This window comes from Argopecten irradians, chromosome 1 (assembly GCF_041381155.1).
Source record: "Argopecten irradians isolate NY chromosome 1, Ai_NY, whole genome shotgun sequence".
NCBI classification, from domain to species: domain Eukaryota; kingdom Metazoa; phylum Mollusca; class Bivalvia; order Pectinida; family Pectinidae; genus Argopecten; species Argopecten irradians.
In genome coordinates this window covers 62,457,682-62,479,855 of record NC_091134.1, presented here as the reverse complement: position 1 = coordinate 62,479,855, position 22,174 = coordinate 62,457,682, and the positions used below count along the sequence as shown (strand labels likewise).

Here is a 22,174-nt window from a genome sequence, read left to right as displayed (position 1 = left end):
TGTGTGGGTTGTACATATATACTGATCCTCTGTAAGTTCCACGGAGACACAAATAAGATCGGAAACATTAGATGTTTCTGTCAGAGCTCCAGGGCAGCATGTGATAGATACTTGTGGTTAGGATAGGTAACAAAATGCCCCAACCCCCTCATTCCTATCATTCATATTAGTTTAAAACCTGTGTACGACAGGTATATAATATCAGAGGGGGGATTTATATAGCACTCTACTTTATTATTTTATAAGGTTTATGACCACATGGGTCAGTGCCTTGGTCACTACAATGTCATAGTTGACCATGATACCCTGAGCTTAAGCCACTGGACAATGAGTGACCGATCAAAGAGGAAGATATGTACACCTGATTGTAATTGATATATCTTACTTTAGCCATGATGACATATATAGTGCTGATGACCGCGATATCAATGACCGCTAGTTAATCAATAAAATAGAGACAAACACTTAGAAGAAGGTGGAGACAAACTACCAAGAGTTTTCTTATTTGATATTCTAGATTCACATTTTCATATTCTAGATTTATATAATACTCTTTAAACCTGTTTATTGTGAATATATTGAGACAGATAAAATGGAGTCTTTAATTTACCTATGACCAAGTTCTAAAGTATCCAACTTTTCTGAGGCCAGTACTGCTATCCCATTGATTTAGAGCACACCTGTCATTTAATGTCCTTATAAACTAGGCATGATAATATATAATCAGGAATTTCAATAAAAAAAAATTATGAAAATTCTTAATTTGAGAACACAAATATTACATAAAATTTTGCAGATTTTACAGAGTAAATTTCATGATGTACTATAAAAATGAATCACTAAGTCTGTAGAAGTGTACGAACCTCTCCTCGAGGGTCGGTGAGTCACGGCCCGAGTCCTGCCCCAGGGAACACTGGGATGTAGATGGCATACTCTCTATCTTCACGTCCGAATCAAGAGAATGGCGGTTACTGCTGCTTCCACTCCAATTCCCTGAATACGGAGAAAAATAAAACATTCATATTACAATCATAATCAATTATAATGGTACAAAAGTAATGAAATCATCACAGTTTAAAGTAATTATAATCTGGAACACCAGCATGAACAGTTCATGAAATAAAACAACAGTGTGTCCCTAATTTAAACACTTGTCTAGATCTACATTTTCACCAGAAAAAACTGTACTGTGTGATCTGACAAAGCTCCATCTAGATAATGAAATTTGTAATTTTACAAACAAATAGAAAAAATTATTTCTGTAACATGCATCACATCTGAAGCAATATATACCATATGTATAATATCATATACTGTTACACATGGCATTTACATACAACTGTATATATGTAGCTTGCCCTTCAATGTTTATTAAATCAAAAGAAGAACCATAAACAAAACACACAGAACCTGATATTTAATAAATAATGAGTTTGTAAGTTATTTATAAATATTATGAATTTAGTCTTCACTGTCTGTCATATCCATGCCACATTTTCAATGGTAAATATAGGTTATAGTAAAGCCAGACAGTTGTACTGGTATAATATCATACAAATAAATGTTGAAATTATGCTACATGCACATGTTAACACAATTAAATCAGAATCGCGAAAAGAAACATGAAGCCAAACCAGACATTAGGACTGAAAATCAGATACAAACTTCTCATCCAATTTAGGAAGGAGCAGTTAGCTCCAACTGGAAGAAAGAAATATCATCGTACAGTAAAGGCTTAGGTCACAGAATTCATACCAAAGGTGCAGAAAGTCTGCACACAATACTAAAATGTGGAGATCTATGACTTTAAGCTGATAGCTGTTCAAATGTTTTCGGAAATAAAAGCAAAATTTTGTTAATTTACTTACACAAGTATCAAAATGGCTGCCTTAGTTAAAATCCCACCTACATAAAACCTTAATTACACAACCGTCGTAAATAACTGGCCAACATTACCTGTACACACAACATTGTTTGAGTGGCTTCCAAAATATTTCTACTCGCTTAAACAAATGCCAGTAATTATCTAAAACACATCTCATTATAAATCTGCATGCAGTTGAGTGGTTTGGTATTCAGGACATTGAAGTATTAGCTTTGACAATGTCTTGTTTAATATTACTTCAAGGAGATGTGGTCAACACAAACACAAATAATTATCTGGTATAGATATATTGTGTATACACACAAACTAGTTGAAGATTTAATTATACAAGATAATAACATAAAATATCTGACTTAACCTTGAAAATAATTGGTGAAAAATGGGGACACACAACATAACCAACATTTATATTTAGACAGTAACATTGGTTCCAAGTCAAGATCAAAGGTAAAGATTGGAAAATCCTCCCACTGGTACCATCTACAACAGAAATCTGAGACAGATTCATGACATGTGCCTTAAAATGTATATACAATAGAGGTACCCACCTGAGGACGATTGTCTGTCCTCCTTTGATCTCCTCTTAGATATCTCTCTCAGCTTCACAGAAGTTGTCCAATCCTTCGGCATGGCATTCCATGTGAATTCACGCTCAATCCGTTTCGGTTGTCGCCTTGGTAATGTATTACTTTCACTTTCAAAGTTATAATAAGATCCTGGTCCAACCTTAGAACTATCTCTTGATGATGCGCTAAGAATTCCATCAGGCATACTAGGCATTTTATTTTTCGCCAATGATGATGTCAAAGTTTCATCATCAAAGTCAATGGCATCAAGGTCAAGAGATTTAGGTCGAGGTCGTAACTTATTGCCTATGTTACTTCCATTGACTAACGACTTAATCTTATTACTGATAATACTTGACCTCTTAGTTGACCTTGACAGGCGACTTGACCCTGACCCAGCACTAGCCAGACTGATAGAGTCCCCCTCATACCGACTGGAATGCTCTGTACCCAGCGACTGTCTGTCATATGTAAGTGCCTTCATAGAATGTAACTTTAGACACCTAGGAAGTGACCTTGAACGTCGACATGGCAACAACCTTAAAATCTTAGGTTTTCTAAACGCATGCTCAATCTCCTTTCTTTCCTCCATTTTGGCATCAATTTCGTCAAGATATTTTACCATTTCCTCGTCACGTTGAATTGTATTACCATCCATGTCAATGTCATCAAAACTGTAATCACGAGGCTGTTCTCTGTAGCCATTTTTCCTTTTTCTCTCGAATGCCTCAATTTCTTTCATGATATGATCAGACACCCCCGACACAGTTCGTCTCCTCTTCTTCCTCTTCGCCTCCCGGTCCTTACTGGCGATACTTCGTTGTGAGCCCCGTAGCGACTCCATCCTCTCGAAGCCTTGGCCCGAGGTATCTATGGAGATGAGACTGGCTGAAGTAGACTGAGACAGACTCTCTGACATTGCCTCAGCCTCACGGGCCATCTCCTCCTTTGTAAAGTATTGTTCATCTGTAACGTGTATTGTCTTAGGCCGCTGTTGTAACTTCTTGTAACGCTTCTCAAACGTGAAGATGGATGGTGTCTGTAACATAAAATCAACAAAACATTGGAATAAAACATCAATGGTTATCAGTGTGTTCTCGTGTTTTTATAACTAAATACTTACAATGGACTGGAAAAAAGTCTTGCAATTCTTAGGCATTGTATACGTATATGCAACTAAAATCTTCCAAATGTCTTCTTATGGAAGTGCATATACATGTACCCTGTTTGAGTTTTAAAGATATTACACAGCTAATTCTCTACGCAATGTAAATCTCTGTACAGTAAACATTAACAATAAACATGGAGGCTAAAAATATGTTCTGTTCATGGACACAACAAAACAAACAAAAGAAATTCCACTACAATGGAATTATACTCAACAACAAAGGTTTCATTTCCTGTAGGTAAGCCCTGAGTAAGGTCACCTGGCCTACTTAAGGTACCATGTACCTAATAGGTAAGCCCTGAGTAAGGTCATCTGGCCTACTTAAGGTACCATGTACCTAATAGGTAAGCCCTGAGTAAGGTCATCTGGCCTACTTAAGGTACCATGTACCTAATAGGTAAGCCCTGAGTAAGGTCACCTGACCTACTTAAGGTACCATGTACCTAATAAACAGCAAATCTCCAGTATAGTTAAAATAAATTCATTTTTAAAGATGCTCCACCGCTGACAAATGGTATTTTTTCACTATCAAAAACACGAGCAGACGATTAAGTATTTTTCTTCAGTTACAAAAGTTACTTACTTTACACCATTACCACCATTGGAAACTTTGAGCTTCTAATTTTACTTCAAGTTAAAAATAATTAATTGCATCCCGAAAAAAATCCGTGGCACTATATTCTATATGGAATTAAGTACTGATTGCGCATGTACTAAGGGCAAAATAAATTATTTTATATTATTTTTTGTGTTAATTAAACATACATTTACACGATTAAACACCAATTATTGTTCAAGTGATTAATATCATTTATGCTCTGTCGGCGGTGGAGCATCTTTAAGATTTTATTTTTGATAAGAACTCATTTTTACATCAAAATAAACACAGACAGCAATAAAATCATATCATTTCTGAATGAAAACACCACAATGACAAAATATTTTTTGTTTTCTTTTTAAGATAACAAGAGGCCCATGGGCCTTAACGGTCATCTGAGTACCTTGGCAATAATCATATAGGAAATTAATTAGATATAGTGTCATGCCTCATGGTTGCCATCTTCGATTGGGGATCAACCAGAGATGTAACAACACTTTGTTGGGACCATGTCAGGCTCCTTTCATGCAAGTTTCAGCCAAATCGAACCGGTAGAACTTGAGAAGAAGTTCAAAATGTGTTTTCAAGATGGCAGCTGTGGCGGCTATCTTGGATTTCAGATCAACCCGAAAAATAAGAACACTTTGTCAGGACCATGTCAGGATCATTTCATGCAAGTTTCAGCCAAATCGCACTGGTAGCACTTGAGAAGTTCAAAATGTTGTTTCAAGATGGCGGCTGTGGCAGCCATCTTGGATTTTGGATCGACCCGAAAAATAAGAACACTTTGTCAGGACCATGTCAGGATCATTTCATGCAAGTTTCAGCCAAATCGCACTGGTAGAACTTGAGAAGAAGTTCAAAATGTGTTTTCAAGATGGTGGCTGTGGCGGCCATCTTGGATTTCGGATCGACCCGAAAAATAACAACACTTTGTCGGGACCATGTCAGGATCATTTCATGCAAGTCTCAGCCAAATCGCACCGGTAGAACTTGAGAAGAAGTTCAAAATGTGTTTTCAAGATGGCGGCTGTGGCGGCCATCTTTGATTTCGGATCAACCCGAAAAATAACAACACTTTGTCGGAACCATGTCAGGATCATTTCATGCAAGTTTCAGCCAAATCGCACTAGTAGAACTTGAGAAGAAGTTCAAAATGTGTTTTCAAAATGACGGCTGTGGCGGCCATCTTGGATTTCGGATCGACCCGAAAAATAACAACACTTTGTCGGGACCATGTCAGGATCATTTCATGCAAGTCTCAGCCAAATCGCACCGGTAGAACTTGAGAAGAAGTTCAAAATGTGTTTTCAAGATGGCGGCTGTGGCGGCCATCTTGGATTTCGGATCAACCCGAAAAATAACAACACTTTGTCGGGACCATGTCAGGATCATTTTTATGCAAGTTTCAGCCAAATCGCACTAGTAGAACTTGAGAAGAAGTTCAAAATGTGTTTTCAAGATGGCGGCTGTGGCGGCCATCTTGGATTTCGGATCGACCCAAAAAATAACAACACTTTGTCGGGACCATGTCAGGATCATTTCATGCAAGTTTCTGCCAAATCGCACCGGTAGAACTTGAGAAGAAGTTCAAAATGTGTTTTCAAGATGGCGGCTGTGGCGGCCATCTTGGATTTCGGATCGACCCGAAAAATAACAACACTTTGTCGGGACCATGTCAGGATCATTTTTATGCAAGTTTCAGCCAAATCGCACTTGTAGAACTTGAGAAGAAGTTCAAAATGTGTTTTCAAGATGGCGGCTGTGGCGGCCATCTTGGATTTCGGATCGACCCGAAAAATAACAACACTTTGTCGGGACCATGTCAGGATCATTTCATGCAAGTCTCAGCCAAATCGCACTGGTAGAACTTGAGAAGAAGTTCAAAAAGTGTTTTCAAGATGGCGGCTATGGCGGCCATCTTGGATTTCGGATCGACCTGAAAAATAACAACACTTTGTTGGGACCATGTCAGGATCATTTCATGCAAGTCTCAGCTAAATCGCACTGGTAGAACTTGAGAAGAAGTTCAAAATGTGTTTTCAAGATGGTGGCTGTGGCGGCCATCTTGGATTTCGGATCGACCCGAAAAATAACAACACTTTGTCGGGACCATGTCAGGATCATTTCATGTAAGTTTTAGCTTAATCCCACTGGTCAAACTTGAGAAGAAGATTGAAATGTGAAAAGTTTACGGACGGCGGACGGCGCACGGCGGACGGCAGACGGCGCACGGCGCACGACGACGGACGAAGCATGATGACTATAGGTCATCCTGACCCTTCGGGTCAGATGACCTAAAAAAGGAATGAATTTCAAAGTATCTATGAAAACTATCTCTATGTACTTATTTAAGCACATCATTTTTGGGCAATTAGAAGAATCAAATTTCTATATGATCTGATGAAAAAAGGTTGAGCGTTTAAAAAATGTGAACCTTTCGAGGTAAGTTGAGGTCCGGTGTTTTGACCTTGGGCTCCCGCAGCAGTACTGGCCAGAGTCTAAATAGCCGGGAGCTACACAGGCCATCCTTCCTGTAAATGTCTGCTCCGCGTAATATATGGGACGGGGAAACTTCCGCCTGGGCATACTGGTCTCGGATACATTGACTTCTTGTCTCCTTGGTGAAGAGGTCACTGTCAAATCCATGCTTGGTGACATGGTAATCGCCAGTCTGGGAAAATTGGGATAGATCACCGACAGCTGAAAGTACACAAAGGTAACAACAAGGTCAACACAAAGTTCAAAGGTCAAGGTCATTTAGAAGTAAAATTTTGAAATAGTATAACTTTTTTTGGTAAATGATAAATTCTGGAAGACAAAGATGTTTCTTAAACTGAAGTCTTATAAACATGGTATGAAGGTCTTTTTACGTAATGTATTAATATACGTTAAATGCTTAGTTCGGTATTTAAGTTATAAAAAGATCATAACAAGACTATAATTATCTTATCTACAAAAAGATTCTATATTATATATACTTTTGTGTAGATGTACAATAAACAAATTTCTAATTAGAACCAAACAAGAGAAAAAGTGTTTGACCCTGACAAGTAGACAGGATGTTGTGCTAGCTTTATCTGCCTGTCTGTGAGCTAACGCCCAAAAATAAGTAATTAATTAAGCTTACTTCGTTACAACTTCATACAATCAATGTAATGAAACTACCTTACATTTTAATTGAGATTCAAATGAATGCTATAAAATTGGATTCAGAAAGATATCTGCAGATAGATTAATCAAAGATGCAAAAAGTTGGTGTTTTGATATTATGATAAATATGAAAATATTTCTTTTCACTATAGCATACAATGCAATATATGGCCTAGTGTAAAATGCTGTTTGGTGTCAGGAGACAAGTTTAAACCATCAACTAAATGGTCTCAGTCAGATTATCTGACACCTGAGTAATTAGGTACAAAGAATGATGACTTCATCATACGTATACATCTATATAGTATACATATAGATAAAGATGTAATTACATAATTAAATACTCCTGAACTCTGATATTTAACTGTCGTCTTCTTTAGTCCTCATATTTGATACCCTTTGATATAATCAAAATTAAATACTGCTGAACTCTGATATTTAACTGTCGTCTTCTTTAGTCCTCATATTTGATACCCTTTGATATAATCAAAATTAAATACTGCTGAACTCTGATATTTAACTGTCGTCTTCTTTAGTCCTCATATTTGATACCCTTTGATATAATCAACACGGTTATTTCTGCGTGGGCCTACCTTATTATAAGTATGGAATCAAAACAAACTAAATGTCTCAGATAGACTGTTAGCTATTACACAGATAAAATTAATTCATAACTATTCATCAAGTGTTGGAAAGGAATTAAGTCTGCAAATAAGGACACAGTTCATTTTTTATCCCATGATCAACATGTACAGCTGCAAGAACACCAAAGTATGCAATTTGTGTGATCTGGTGTTGATTTTGTGTCAACTTGTAATAGTTTATGTTTTGGGAGGATGTAGTATGGTATATCTCCTAGTAGTGAAGTAACTTGGTAGCTGTTGTATATATGTGTTTGTCTAGTGATGATAGCAAAGTAATATTGTCTATGCTGCAATATTTATAAGTAATTAGGTCACTCCTGATGCATATTAGAAATGCCAGGTATTACATCAATATATATGATTCCACTAAGAAATAGTAATCTTGGAAAATAAATTACATCTAGAGGCAAAGTGGGAGAGGGGCTTCTTTTTTATCGTCAGAAGAGGATCTTAACTAGATATTTTACTTTGTATAGAATTGTAAGAATGTGTTACCTTACATGTCATGATTATACATATAATTACCTACACTCAATATTTCGCTCTGAAAGGAGTACAGTCCATACACAACTATTATATTTATAATTTCTGGATCAAATATCGTTACTACTTATAACATATATAAAGACTGCCACCGGAGCACATCTAGTCCAGATAGGCAAACAACAGGAGAGATATCATGATGTTTACATTATACACAGACTAATTAATAATTAAGTCTGGCCTTTAATGACTATATTTGTCATGTATAACAAGACAAGAATATATCAAGTACCTGGTAATATCATTCATACTCTAAATGTACAGTATACATATATAGAAACACAAACAGACTCTTGATTACAAATCTAAAACATATGTCACATTGAGTAATTATAGTGTACTAATGCCTGATTATTACATCAATATTTATCCATTCAAACTGTTCATAATTGTCTAAGAATAACTGGTCTCATTTGGAATCCAATCAACTGAGTTATATTAATATTAAAGGCTGAAGGTGTATCCTATATATAGCTCACATCTCTGATCCTATAGATACCTATGTCTTATATAGGTTAATACTAGTCTAAATTGGTAAAAATCCACCCTCCTGGTCCTGGACCTGATCCTTCTCCCTTACTGGTCTGGCCAAGCTGCCCTCCAATACTATGCCCACATATGAATTAACATCCCTGACCCTCCTTCCATTGCCCACCTATCATATAAACCCTTAATTTACTAACCCTGGACCCCATATCCGGCCCCCTGATCCTGCCTCCCCTCCCCTTCTACAACACTACCTTTTTTACCTGTACTGTTTTTACCTGTACCTGGATCAATAAGTGTCAGCTGGAGGTTGTTTACATAATTGTTTACCTGGTGTTCTGATGTTTTATAGTTTGTCCCACTCTTCATGCTATTAATTGATTATTACATGGGTTACAAAGACATGGAATACAGACTTTAATAGAAGCCTGAATTAAATGGGGGCCTTCACAGTGAAGATCTCCGAGACCTACAGATAATCTATCACATACACAGCCCTGCTAATACATTATTGACTGCTTTTTGTATCTCTGTCCGTTACATATTGATAAAGAATCTCAATTAATACAACACAATGGAGTTGGCGATTCAGCCGTGTCAATCATCCAGCATAACAATCCTTTAAAGGTACTGTTCTACACAAGATGCAACACGTTCAAATTGGTTTTTATTGTTGATTCATTTTTTATATTTCAAATAAATGACTATGTAATTACACTTTTTGTGCAATGGAATGACATTTTACACAAACAATGTTACAACAAATATTTAGTTTATCAACTGCGTTCACCCTGTCTACAGAGAAAATGATAACTCGCTAGGTACATATTTGTGGGTTAAATGTGAATTGTCAAAGGGAGGTAATCCCTGTATGTTTTGATATATCTAAACGATATTATAATACAATACAACGGTTTTTTTTTAGATTACTGAAGCTTATTCTGTTTGTCTCTTGTCAATTTTTTAATGTTTACTTAATATTTTGATTTAAGCTTTCACAACTATTCAATCACTGTCTGTAACTTTACTACCAGATAAACATTAAATCTGTCCAAGCCGATCATTGTGACAGATGATTCAATAGACCAGAAATCACCTTCATCAATTAACACTACCATAGTCTATCAGGTAAAAAAAGGACTAACCAATACACAACAGGACCTCCAGAAAATAAGGTCAATTAGGAGCAATACAGATTCAATGTAATGAACTAAGGATACTGCATGCACTATATACAATAATTACCCATACGTATACATACCTAGTTAACTCAAACATAACCAGAAATACAAGCCAACATACATTTGGTTTTGGTTTTATTAGTTTAATGTCCTATTAACAGCCAGGGTCATTTAAAGACGTGCCAGGTTTGTTGGTGGAGGAAAGCCGGAGTACCCAGAGAAAAACCACCGACCAGAGTTCAGTACCTGGCAACTGCCCCACATGAGATTCGAACTCGCGATGCAGAGGTGGAGGGCTTGTGGTAATATATACAATAATCAAATATATTAAGTATAGATATACCTGTAATACTGCATTATTTCATTATTTGATTTAAACAAGTCTGTTGACTGATCGTATTAACAAGTATATCACAGCTTTGCCATTGGACAACAACGTCAAATTTATTTCATTTTACAATCGTGCAAAATCATTAACGTAAAAATAACTTTCTGAACTAACTCCAGAAATAACAAATACCTCACTATGTATAAGTATATAGGTATCAATGTCAATTGAAACTAGGTTAAAACTGAAGTTAATGACAGATCAGTTACAAGTTATATGTGTAATGCCTTTGTCCTTCAGGTTGTAAAAAATTATCCATACTTTACTTCTAATAACATGTTTTGAAATATAAGAATGTCATGAAACTCTTTAACTTATATAGTTTATATGCCTTTAATATCAGATAATCAGATTGATATAGTCAAGATATAGAACAAAATATTTCAGGACTTTGCCCTTATATTCAGAATATTGCACAAAGATTAAATCAATATTTTATATGTCAACATTGTAAGCTTTATATGTCCCTAATGTTTTAAGCTGGGTAGGTTTTATAGGACAGTCTTATTTCCACAAAGGTCACTAAACTTTTTATTCCATTTGAAAAGTATAATCCAATTTCATTGGTCAAACATTCACAGTCAACAGTTAAGCATTTAAAAGTGTTGGTATGAGAGAATCAACCATTTTCTTCCTAGAGTTGAACTATGTAAATAGCCAAACCTAATGTGACATGGGAAAAGTTTTCAAAATCTGTGCTACATATTTGTTCTTAGCAAACAACCCTGAATCATAAGGTTGAATGTTTAATTTAGTGACAGGAAGTTTGAAGGTGTTTTTGTTTACAAGCAACATTCAGTTGGTAAAAAGAAACAAGATTGTAGTTTTAGGTTGCAAAATGTATATGTACCTAAAACTTCATTATTTTTTTTCTATTGAATATTATTCACACAGATTCTAATCCAATTTGAACTCTTTCCACATGGCTAATTAAGTTCAATAGCTTTCCCCCAAGGTTATGCCTTTAAAAGATAAAATGAAACTTCTCGTACTCTGTATACAAATACCATGGTTGTCCTGCTCTTGCACATGTACTTGTAGTACAACCCCACTATCACTCTGAAATCAAACTATTGACAGTGACAGGTTTGCTTCATTTACCTATGGCCTCGGAAATCAAACTATCAGCAGCAAACGGCTAGCTTCGTTTACCTATAACTTGAACCCTAAGTGTTCATTAAGCCCTGAACCTTTGCACACATTATCATGCCAATAAAGGTCTTTGTGGTTTGTCGCTATGCAAAACTCCGCCTTTTGTTAACAACAACAGAGTCCATTGGAGAGATCGTTTATTCCAAAAAAGATCCAATCTCTCTTCAAAAGTTGACAAAGTACATAAAAAATCTAACTATGAAGGTATTTTATCGTGGCTAAAAAGGTCTGTCTGTTTTTAGAGCGACGCCTGTATTGAACTGAGCGTTCTAGACTATTAAACCGAGGACTGGAGTATTGACTATCTCACGGAGCAAGTCAGGTAGTTACACTGTCGAGGCTTTCTTGTGAGGGAAACCAACCATGTAACACGACATACAAATCATTTGAAGTTTTCCCATTACTGCGGAGTCAACAATACAATTTTCCACTGACAAGCACTAGACTACAAACATGAATGTTAAACATAGCCCCGAGGCTACGTCTCTGTTGTCATCAGGCTTCTACTCAAATTCACTTTTTGTAACAGAATCTCTCACATTTTTGTAGTTAGTTCCCAAGGTACACAAGTTTATGATGCATCAACTTTGAAAATAACTCTCCAGATAACATCAAATCAACTTATTATACCAGATACATATCTCAATCGAAATGCATCAATATGGCCGGTGTTTGCATTAAATATGGTTGCCCTGGTGGATCATGTCTAAAAATTGGTTGTGCCAGTTCAATTATAATTGCTTTCAGTCAGAAATTTGTGCTATAAAAACAAAGAAATTGGTCAAACAAATGTAACACAACCACTGAATTCCAGACTACATTGTTAAAGTCATTGAAAAACTATACTAGATGCCCCATATGTTGAAAAGTAACACCATGCACATATAAACTGATGGCCCCCACCCCAACCCTACCCAATCCCCACCCCTATTTCATGAAGTGGAACAGGGTTCTAAATATATAGTTTACAGTTACATAAGTCAAAACCTTATCTACACAAAGAAAGGAATTTAATTAATAACATAAAATTATGACTCCAATGTGCAATACAACAGCTACAAATAGAGCAGCTCTGTTCAGAACCGTTGAATATATTGAGGACATGCTTTATTATTGTTCAGAACCGTTGAATATATTGAGGACATGCTTTATAAGTAAAGCACTCAACTGTACATGTTCCTTGGCATATTCAAGACCTTTCACACGCTATGTAAATTTTCCTGGTTTATTCAACCATAAACATGTAAACAAATGCAGTAACAATAATCAAACATCCACACGCAACATTAACTTGTATAACCAGAACGCTCCAATACAATGTAAGGTAAAGAGTGACATGTTGGAATGGTGGTATACATGTGTAACAGTTATATCTGATTGGTGTTTTTGTTGGGTTAAAGCACACTGCCGATCCAGGTCAATTGAGGTTTACTTCTATATCAAAAGAACCGAGAAGAAAGGTCATTTATGGTCTTATGGCATTTGCACCACACATCGCAATAGGATAAGAATATTAAGACATAAATCCTATGATATTGGCCTTAGATAAAAGTATTGATATTGTAGAATCAATTGACGGAGCACTTTTAAGTCCTAATCCTATCCTTGACTTAGATGTAAGCTTGCAGACTGTTAAGTGAGATCAATGGCCAAAATATTAACCTTGGTATATGCCAAAGGAGTCAAAATTCAATAAACTTTCAGGGGTTTAGATATAAAAGAACAACCACCTTGATTTCTCAAACATTTGTAAGTTTTTATTTTGAAATTTGGCACCTGTTTTTGGTACTCTTACCCAATCATATTTATAACTAGAGATTGTTTGATGCAAATGACATCTGATTAAATCTTAACATTTCTTAGCAGGCAAATTTTCCCATCAAACTTTTGACAAATACAATGTGTTTGATTTTTTCTTCGAATCATTGGATTTTATATGAATCTAAAAAAGATGCATTAACTTTTTTCACTGTCATATTTGGACATTTACGATGATGTCATGCAGATAAACCATTAGGGCTACCTGCCATGTTCACTACTCTACATCTAAATTACACTTTTACCAGGAAAAGACAGAAGCTTTGTACAGCTTCATCAAAATGATATTCTCCCTTTCTATTGGCTCTAGAAATACCACATTTCTTGGCCTTGTATGTGCTCTTTGATTCTAGAACAGAAGCATGTTTTTATAGTCAGAGGTATGACAAAAATATCATTACATAATATATGATCAAACGGCACAAAATAACATAATAATTGAAATATGATGGGAGACTCGTAACATCTACATCAAAAGTGACATAGTGGTATTTGGTATGATGGTCCTTGTCAGGTAGCTATATATTCCACAAAGAATGCAAAGAGTCTAGACATAGCTATAGATTTACTATATTACCTAATTTCTGATTTTCTTAAATAGCGAAATGTGATATCACAATATCAAGTCCATAATAGAAATGAAATGTGGAAGCAAGTTTTTAAATGGATCTGTGTATTGTTCTACATGGTCCATGTGTTTATACACCTATATAGCTATACTTCAGTGATCATGTTCAGATCTTGTCTGCCAGCCAGAGTTGCATAACAACGTTATAATCAGGAGACACTGTAAATTAAAGTGCTTGTCAATTAAGGTTAAGGATAATCCCTCCTACCACTTTCAATCCATCAAACTACATATATATATGTTCCTAATCTGTTTTAGACGATCTGCCTCCAATTGTATAAGGAACAGAGAGACATTGGGGAGACTTGTAGTAATCACTGATACAGTCATTTAACAGGGAGTCCCCTAATCAATGTATACCTGGATGGCTACCTATTATCACTGGGAGACATTTTAAGAGGATTAGTTGACCCATTGACTGCTGTGAATTGATTGTGAACTTTGGCCTCCATTTCACAAAGCTGATAAATAATATCTATTGAGACACAGTCTGCATGGCAAGGTCCAGCTGGTCCGATATTGATGGTGATAGTGGTCAAAACCTCACAATTAGCCCACTGTAAAATGGTCAAGTCAAGGCTCATATCTAAATCTGCAGTTAAAATCAATAGCCAAAGGTGTGATTGATGGATAAAGGTGTGAGGGAGATGGGCAAAGGTGTGATAACTGTAGCGAGCCGCATGCCTGACACATATTATAGATTGAGTAAAGACATTAACATAAGCTCTTTAATACTTATTAAATATGTATTACTTATGTACATTTCATACATGATCACAGACATCCCGTTCTGATATAGTATTGTTATTAATGTAAAACATCACAAGTACTATCTATATGTGAACTACTTGTTCTGATACTACCAATAAGTGAACTACTTGTTCTGATACTACCAATAAGTGAGCTACTTGTTCTGATACAACCGCAATAAGTGAACTACTTGTTCTGATACTACCAATAAGTGAACTACTTGTTCTGATACTACCAATAAGTGAACTACTAGTTCTGATACTACCAATAAGTGAACTACTTGTTCTGATACTACCAATAAGTGAACTACTTGTTCTGATACTACCAATAAGTGAACTACTAGTTCTGATACTACCAATAAGTGAACTACTTGTTCTGATACTACCAATAAGTGAACTACTTGTTCTGATACTACCAATAAGTGAGCTACTTCTTCTGATACTACCAATAAGTGAACTACTTGTTCTGATACTACCAATAAGTGAACTATTTGTTCTGATACTACCAATAAGTGAACTACTTGTTCTGATACTACCAATAAGTGAACTACTTGTTCTGATACTACCAATAAGTGAACTACTTGTTCTGATACTACCAATAAGTGAACTACATGTTCTGATACTACCAATAAGTGAACTATTTGTTCTGATACTACCAATAAGTGAGCTACTTCTTCTGATACTACCAATAAGTGAACTACTTGTTCTGATACTACCAATAAGTGAACTATTTGTTCTGATACTACCAATAAATGAACTACTTGTTCTGATACTACCAATAAGTGAACTACTTGTTCTGATACTACCAATAAGTGAACTACTTGTTCTGATACTACCAATAAGTGAGCTACTTGTTCTGATACTACCAATAAGTGAGCTACTTGTTCTGATATTTCTAACAGATTATAATTATCTCCCTTGTTCAGACTTTTGACATCAAATTATATATGCATGTATCTCCTTTGTACAGAAACTTCTTAAATCACTTACAAATTATCTCCACTGGTCTGACTTTACCAACAGATTCTTCCCTAAATGCATAAATATAAGGTATTTATCATCATAAGCAAATCATCCCCCCACCCTTACGTGGAATCCTAGCTTATATCAAGATGATTTCCTTTGTATTGGAGGACTTCACTCACAGGTTATCTCCCAGGTGGAAACAAGGCTCTATTAAAATGGTGACCATTTAAATCTGTGAGATTTTTTGCATCTGAAATGGACTAGTTCAACTGAATTGTCCAGTTGACTGGTCAACTTCTATTGGTGTTCTGGAATCAAATCAGCCATAGTCAACAGCCAACAAAGGACAATCACCTTGACTTGGTCTTGGACCATTGAAAGTGACCGACTGAATTGCTGAAGCTCTCTAGTTTGTAAAGGTCCTATCGGGTTTGAAAGACAAAGACACAAGGCACCCTACTGGTAAATCTGGGTGTTTATAGATGTAGAGGGGATAAGACTGGGTAGAAGGCCTGATAGTGTAGTAACAATAGATATGAGCTGAGACAATAGTGACAGTAGTACTGACACACCAACAATCAATGGTGACCTGTACAATGACACTCAACACGTGTGTGCTATTAGTACAACATGTCTGATCTAGGATTAAGTTTCACGACTGAGCTGACAGAATTAACAATTCATTGAGGCCTTGTATTTACACAAAATTCTGCTAAAACCATGCACATGTATTACATTCTTTTGTCAATACACTGTTGTATTGGACACGTTTCTCTCAGAAGGACAAACAAATGTGGTCAGTGGCTAGTTTTATACGGCCAATCTTCAATGATACAGGAACACATGGAAATATATTGGCCATTAAATATATTTTAGACGTGAAGTTTCAGGTAATATTCAGTGAAACATTGAACTATCTGAATAATCTCTAAAATATACCAAAATTTCATTATTCTGCTATTGTTCACTATTTCTAGGTTTTATGTCCTAATATATAGTCTGTGTCTCCCTATAGTTTTACGTCTGTGGCAGCAGCTGATCAAACAAAACATCAAACAATAATGCATATTCCAAGGCCATCAACAGAATATGCACATCCAGCTGTTTGTCTCTAACTTTACATGCAACATGTTGTACAAGAGCTAAGCCATCTGCTTCAGAATCCTCTTAATCAAAATGATCATTACAAACATTATAAATACAGAATTTATACGGACTACTAATTGATCCCTTTACAAAGTTCCATTTCCGGCTGACCCCTTACAGACACATATATAGGATATTAACGGTTTATCATATATACATATGGTACCCATTGATTATTTTCTATCCTGTCCAGCCAGACCATTTATCAGGTGAGTAGCCTGGCAGTTTCCACAGCCATACCTGGATGATGTAGAGATAAGCCAATTAGAGTTGCTTGGTCAGTGACAATAACACTGTTATACAGGTAAATATTTTGATAGTGTTTGATAAAGTCTTGTTTCCAGGAAAACAGCGTATCCTGTTTAACTGTTACCAAACATGTACCTTTATATCAGTGAGGGATTACAACTTAATTATATAACCGTTCCGATCAGCAACAAGCTCCAGCTGATAAACATCACCACAACTTTGGTTGCAGCTTCGATTGCAGCTTAAAAATGCATTATTTAACCTCCAATACAATTGTGTCACCGTTTGCAGGAAACGCTAAGCCCCAGATGCCAGTAATCAAACACTTATCTAGCGTATTTATCCAGGTAAATATTGATCTGAGAAACAGGTATCTACATGGACCATTATACACAGTTACAGCGACCGTGTTAATTACACCCAGCATCCGTCCAAACAACAACGGTCTAAATACCATGGCAATGACAGTCACACCGAGGAAGAGTTACGCTAAAAAATTATATAATTTTTCAATGGATTTCCATATAATAGTCCTTAATGAGAGGAAAATGATACAGAAATTGTGTCACATGCAGGATAGCATAAAGGCCTTCATATCACAGTATATTGAGTATCGATATTTCTTATTTGTTTGTATGGTAGCCACCAGATACAACAGTTTCAAATCCCGCCTAATGATATACTATTATATACTATAAATCTCTACGGCTTGAATTTAAAGGCTAAAATGTGGACAACGTAAAACATGAAAATTTCTAACTTATAAGTACGAAATTACATTTATGCCTAAAATATCTAACACAATACAAACTACCGGTACATGAAATAAATCATTGTCCTATATATATGCACACCATCTGCACTACTTCTTTCACTAAAGAGATCTATTATACCAACCGGTAAAAATGATATCCAAAAAATATTTTATTGTATTGCAAGTTCAAATTGGCTTCACTAATAGAATTTTTTGTATGATGTATAACAACCTTTATTACTTCTTCAAACACTCTGATGTAACTGCATACAAACAGATAGCAGAAATCAGGTGAAGGAATTCTAAAGCACCTGTCATAAAGGTCATGGGGTCAACCATCATGTGATAAAAAACATTTCTCAATGAACCATTTCCTTTAACACTGCATGCAATAACAAATAGTTAAGATATATTTGGTGTCCTTTTGTCACAGATACCTATAAAAACTTATGACGCAAAAAAATGAAATCTACAAACGTGGGAATTTCATAGATTTCATTTACAATGCGATTTCCCTACATTTTTAATGTGACTATAAAAATGCCAGGCTTTTGTTGGTGTTGTGTGTTGGGTATTGTATATATGGGGCCGCGGTGGCCGAGTGGTTAAGATGTCCCGGCATATTACCACAAGCCCTCCACCTCTGGGATGCGGGTTCGAATCCCATGTGGGGCAGTTGCCAGGTACTGGCCGCTGTTCGGTGGTTTTTCTCCGGGTACTCCGGCTTTCCTCCACCAACAAACCTGGCACGTCCTTACATGACCCTGGCTGTTAATAGGACGTAAAAATAAATAAACCAAACCTAAACCAAATAAACCAAAAAGTATTGTAATACATACCTCATGTACAGTGAGAGATATCGGAGACACCAATTATCATCTACAAATACCTCAAATTAATACCTATACTTCTCCGTTAACATATACAGGTGTAAAAAATCCTAACCAATTCATAAACGTATTAACATTTTAACTCACCTTTTAATACTTCTCTACATACATTTTATATTAAACCTATAGGTAGACCAATATTTACTTGATGGATTTTCAATTTTACAAATCATACAGGTGATATCATGTAGTCTAGGATGTGCAACTCAAGCGTAGAAAACATGAATCGATGAACTATTTCAGCCATGCGTAGATAATCCTTACTGAAGTACCTTTTTACAACTTCTCAAAGGTGTTAGGTCATTCTTTATCAGGGAAATAAATAACATCTACCCATGAATGAAATTTCTAAAAATCCCATTTCCTTCTTACAACTTGGTGACATTTTAAGCCATTTTCTGTATACCTGTTAAAAGGTGGGTGAATCATCCTCACAAATGTATTTTCTTCCAAATTTCTTAAAATAAATTCTGACATTAGGAGTAATTACACCCACATTTTCTACAGAATACTATAACAGCCCTGAGGATAAGTAATCTTACTGCAAACAAGTTAAACATTTTGAAAGTTTTTTTTAAAGAACTTATTTTTGTACTTCAACAGCTATATGAATATGTCCGAATATGATTTTGAGATTTGAAAATGAGTTTTGATGAAGGAAATGGAGACCTTTAAAAACAAGGTCAGCACAAGTAATAACAAGGAGGAAGTGGATCTTAACGGATGTAACGAACACTTGATTTTAAATTTCAATAAGGTGTGGCTGAATAAATTTGTACGTGTCAATGAATGAAAATATCCAGAGTTGGACTGTACAATTGACAAGGCTCTGCTACCATTTCCTGTGTAAAACATGACCAGATTAATGCTTTATACGACTATCCATACAAACAGTAAAACTTCAAATCAAAGTTTTAAACCCCTTCATATGAACCATACAGTCATACCTATACTTTGAACTTCAAATACAACAGCAACAGTTCCACAAATCCTTTTTCCGCATTGACTTCGGAAGTGTGTTATTATACTTTAGCGATATAATAGCTTTTATTGATCAGGTGCAGGTAAAGGATTTCTCCAGGAGAAAGCTCAAATATCATTGAGAACACATCTTTACAATCTGTTGACCTTCATGTCCCAAAGAATAGAAAGACTCAAGCCAAGTCCCATACAAAGGTTGCCGATTGATTGGCTCTACTAAAGAACGTGGTTTTATGGTCTTTGTGAAGACTCCAGTCAGGAGAGCCCTGCTAAGGACTGTAGGACAGTAAAAGGTTGATCCATCCTTCCTCGGGTCTAAACGTTAAGGACTTTGGATCTAAAGTGTTAAAGGCTCCTTGTCTTGATATCATAGATATATATAGAATTTTGTATTCCAAATTATCTTTGAAAAGTTCTTCTCAATTCTTTGTTGAGACTTAGGTGAGTGCTCTTGCAAGCCTTAAAGATGCTCCACCGCTGACAAATGGTATTTTTTCACTATCAAAATCAGGAGCAGACGATTTAGTATTTTTCTTTAGTTACAAAAGTTACTTACTTTACACTATTACCACCATTGAAAAGTTAGAGCTTCTAATTTTACTTAAAGTTAAATATACGAAAAATAATTAATTGCATCCCGAAAAAATTCCGTGGCACTATATCTTATATGGAATGAAGTACATGTAATCATTGCGCATGCACCAAAGGCGAAATAAATTATTTTATGTTATTTTTTATGTTAATTAGGCATATATATACACGATTAAACACCAATTCTTGTTCAAATGATGAATATCATTTATGCTCTGTCGGCGGTGGAGCATCTTTAACATATTGCTTCTATATAATACTGTCCTATATATATATAGAGAATACAGTATGACTTTAAGGTTAAGAAATCATTAGTTCCTAAATATACCAATAAATAAGTACATATATATATTGATCTACCCAATGCAGCAATGCTAATAATATTCGTTTCCTGTTGGGTACTCATTGTAATTGATCATGAACACAAAACTGATGGTGGCATGCTGTTGGGGAGTGGGGCTGAAGGACACTGCGAAACGCCTGGTTTATCATCCCCAATCGCAAGAGCAGAAGAAGGTCCTATTGTCTGTTGTTAAATATAAATTGTAAGCAATATCAATTAACACACGAAACATGAAATTAATATATATGTTTTTATGAATTAACAAAATGTTCCCACAATCTGTGTTTATCCAATAAACCTAATGTAACATGTTTATCACGATTCTGAACACCTACACATAAAGGCAGTGACAGAAGGAGAACAGATCACAAACAAATCTCAGAGGAAATGTTATCAAATTTCAATTTAAGATTCCAGTTTGAGAACTTTTACAGTAATTCTATCTCTGCTCCATTTGGGCCCAACTTTTTGAACTAAAGATAAATATCAGAAATAAAGCTATGATAGTCTATCTTATACCTTGATGATGGCTAGATAACATCTTTACACATGTCACAGAAATATACACAGGTCAGGGGTCTAACAATGGATATATTTCATTCATTTTTACTTTCTTAATCAAGATAAGCGATAACTGATTTCAACCTGATGTTTTACATTCATTCAAAAGATCAAAATGAACAACTTTGACTTAATGGTGAACTTAAAGTAGAAATGCTTAGGCTTGCATTCTTATTCTTTTAAAAAATTAATAGTACTTGGTTTAATTTGTGTCATTTTTGTAAATCTTCCTTGTTTGTGTAGTAGATGGTGATCACTACTTGACAATGACCAGGAAATACATGTGGAAACCACTGCATGGTCCACCAGCTCTAGTCTGACGTCTCTCCATTAGAATGTACCTGTATTATATATATGTATACATATTGCAGCAGTTAGTTATAGTCCTAAACACTGCCCCATCCATTCATGTTGCATGGAATTAAAATACCATTGGTTTAGCAATGGAAAAAAAAATTAAGCCCAGGTATTAAATTCAATTAAAAATACCATTAATATATTCTGCACTAGTAGGAGATCGAGGGCGCATGATTGAAATAAACGAGAAGAGTAATTGGAAACAATGGAACCTGATCAAATTAACATAATCAAATTGGACATTATAAATCAGGACTCCCGATGTTATCTTGATCACATAAAAGCTTTCACAGCCAGGAAATCAAACCTCCTGTCTTAATTAATTAAGCATTTTCTAATTAGTTAATGCTTGGTGTGGTTTTAATGTCATTTATTTG

The 22,174-nt window shown here is 35.5% G+C and overlaps 1 protein-coding gene across 3 annotated transcripts in view; it reads right to left on the bottom strand.

Annotated features, from left to right (window-relative positions):
• LOC138336980 (serine-rich adhesin for platelets-like) overlaps window positions 1-22,174 on the bottom strand; it is a 52,512-nt gene that overhangs the window by 7,980 nt on the left and 22,358 nt on the right. For 2 of the 3 annotated variants that reach the window (XM_069286633.1, XM_069286640.1), the window contains 3 exons: window positions 6,655-6,920; window positions 2,434-3,490; window positions 864-993 (listed from right to left, as the gene is read on the bottom strand). In XM_069286633.1, the coding sequence (XP_069142734.1) occupies window positions 864-993; window positions 2,434-3,490; window positions 6,655-6,920 (1,453 nt within the window). Of the gene's footprint in view, window positions 1-863; window positions 994-2,433; window positions 3,491-3,574; window positions 3,719-6,654; window positions 6,921-22,174 lie in introns of those variants that run through there. The other variant, XM_069286647.1, reaches the window with a different exon arrangement.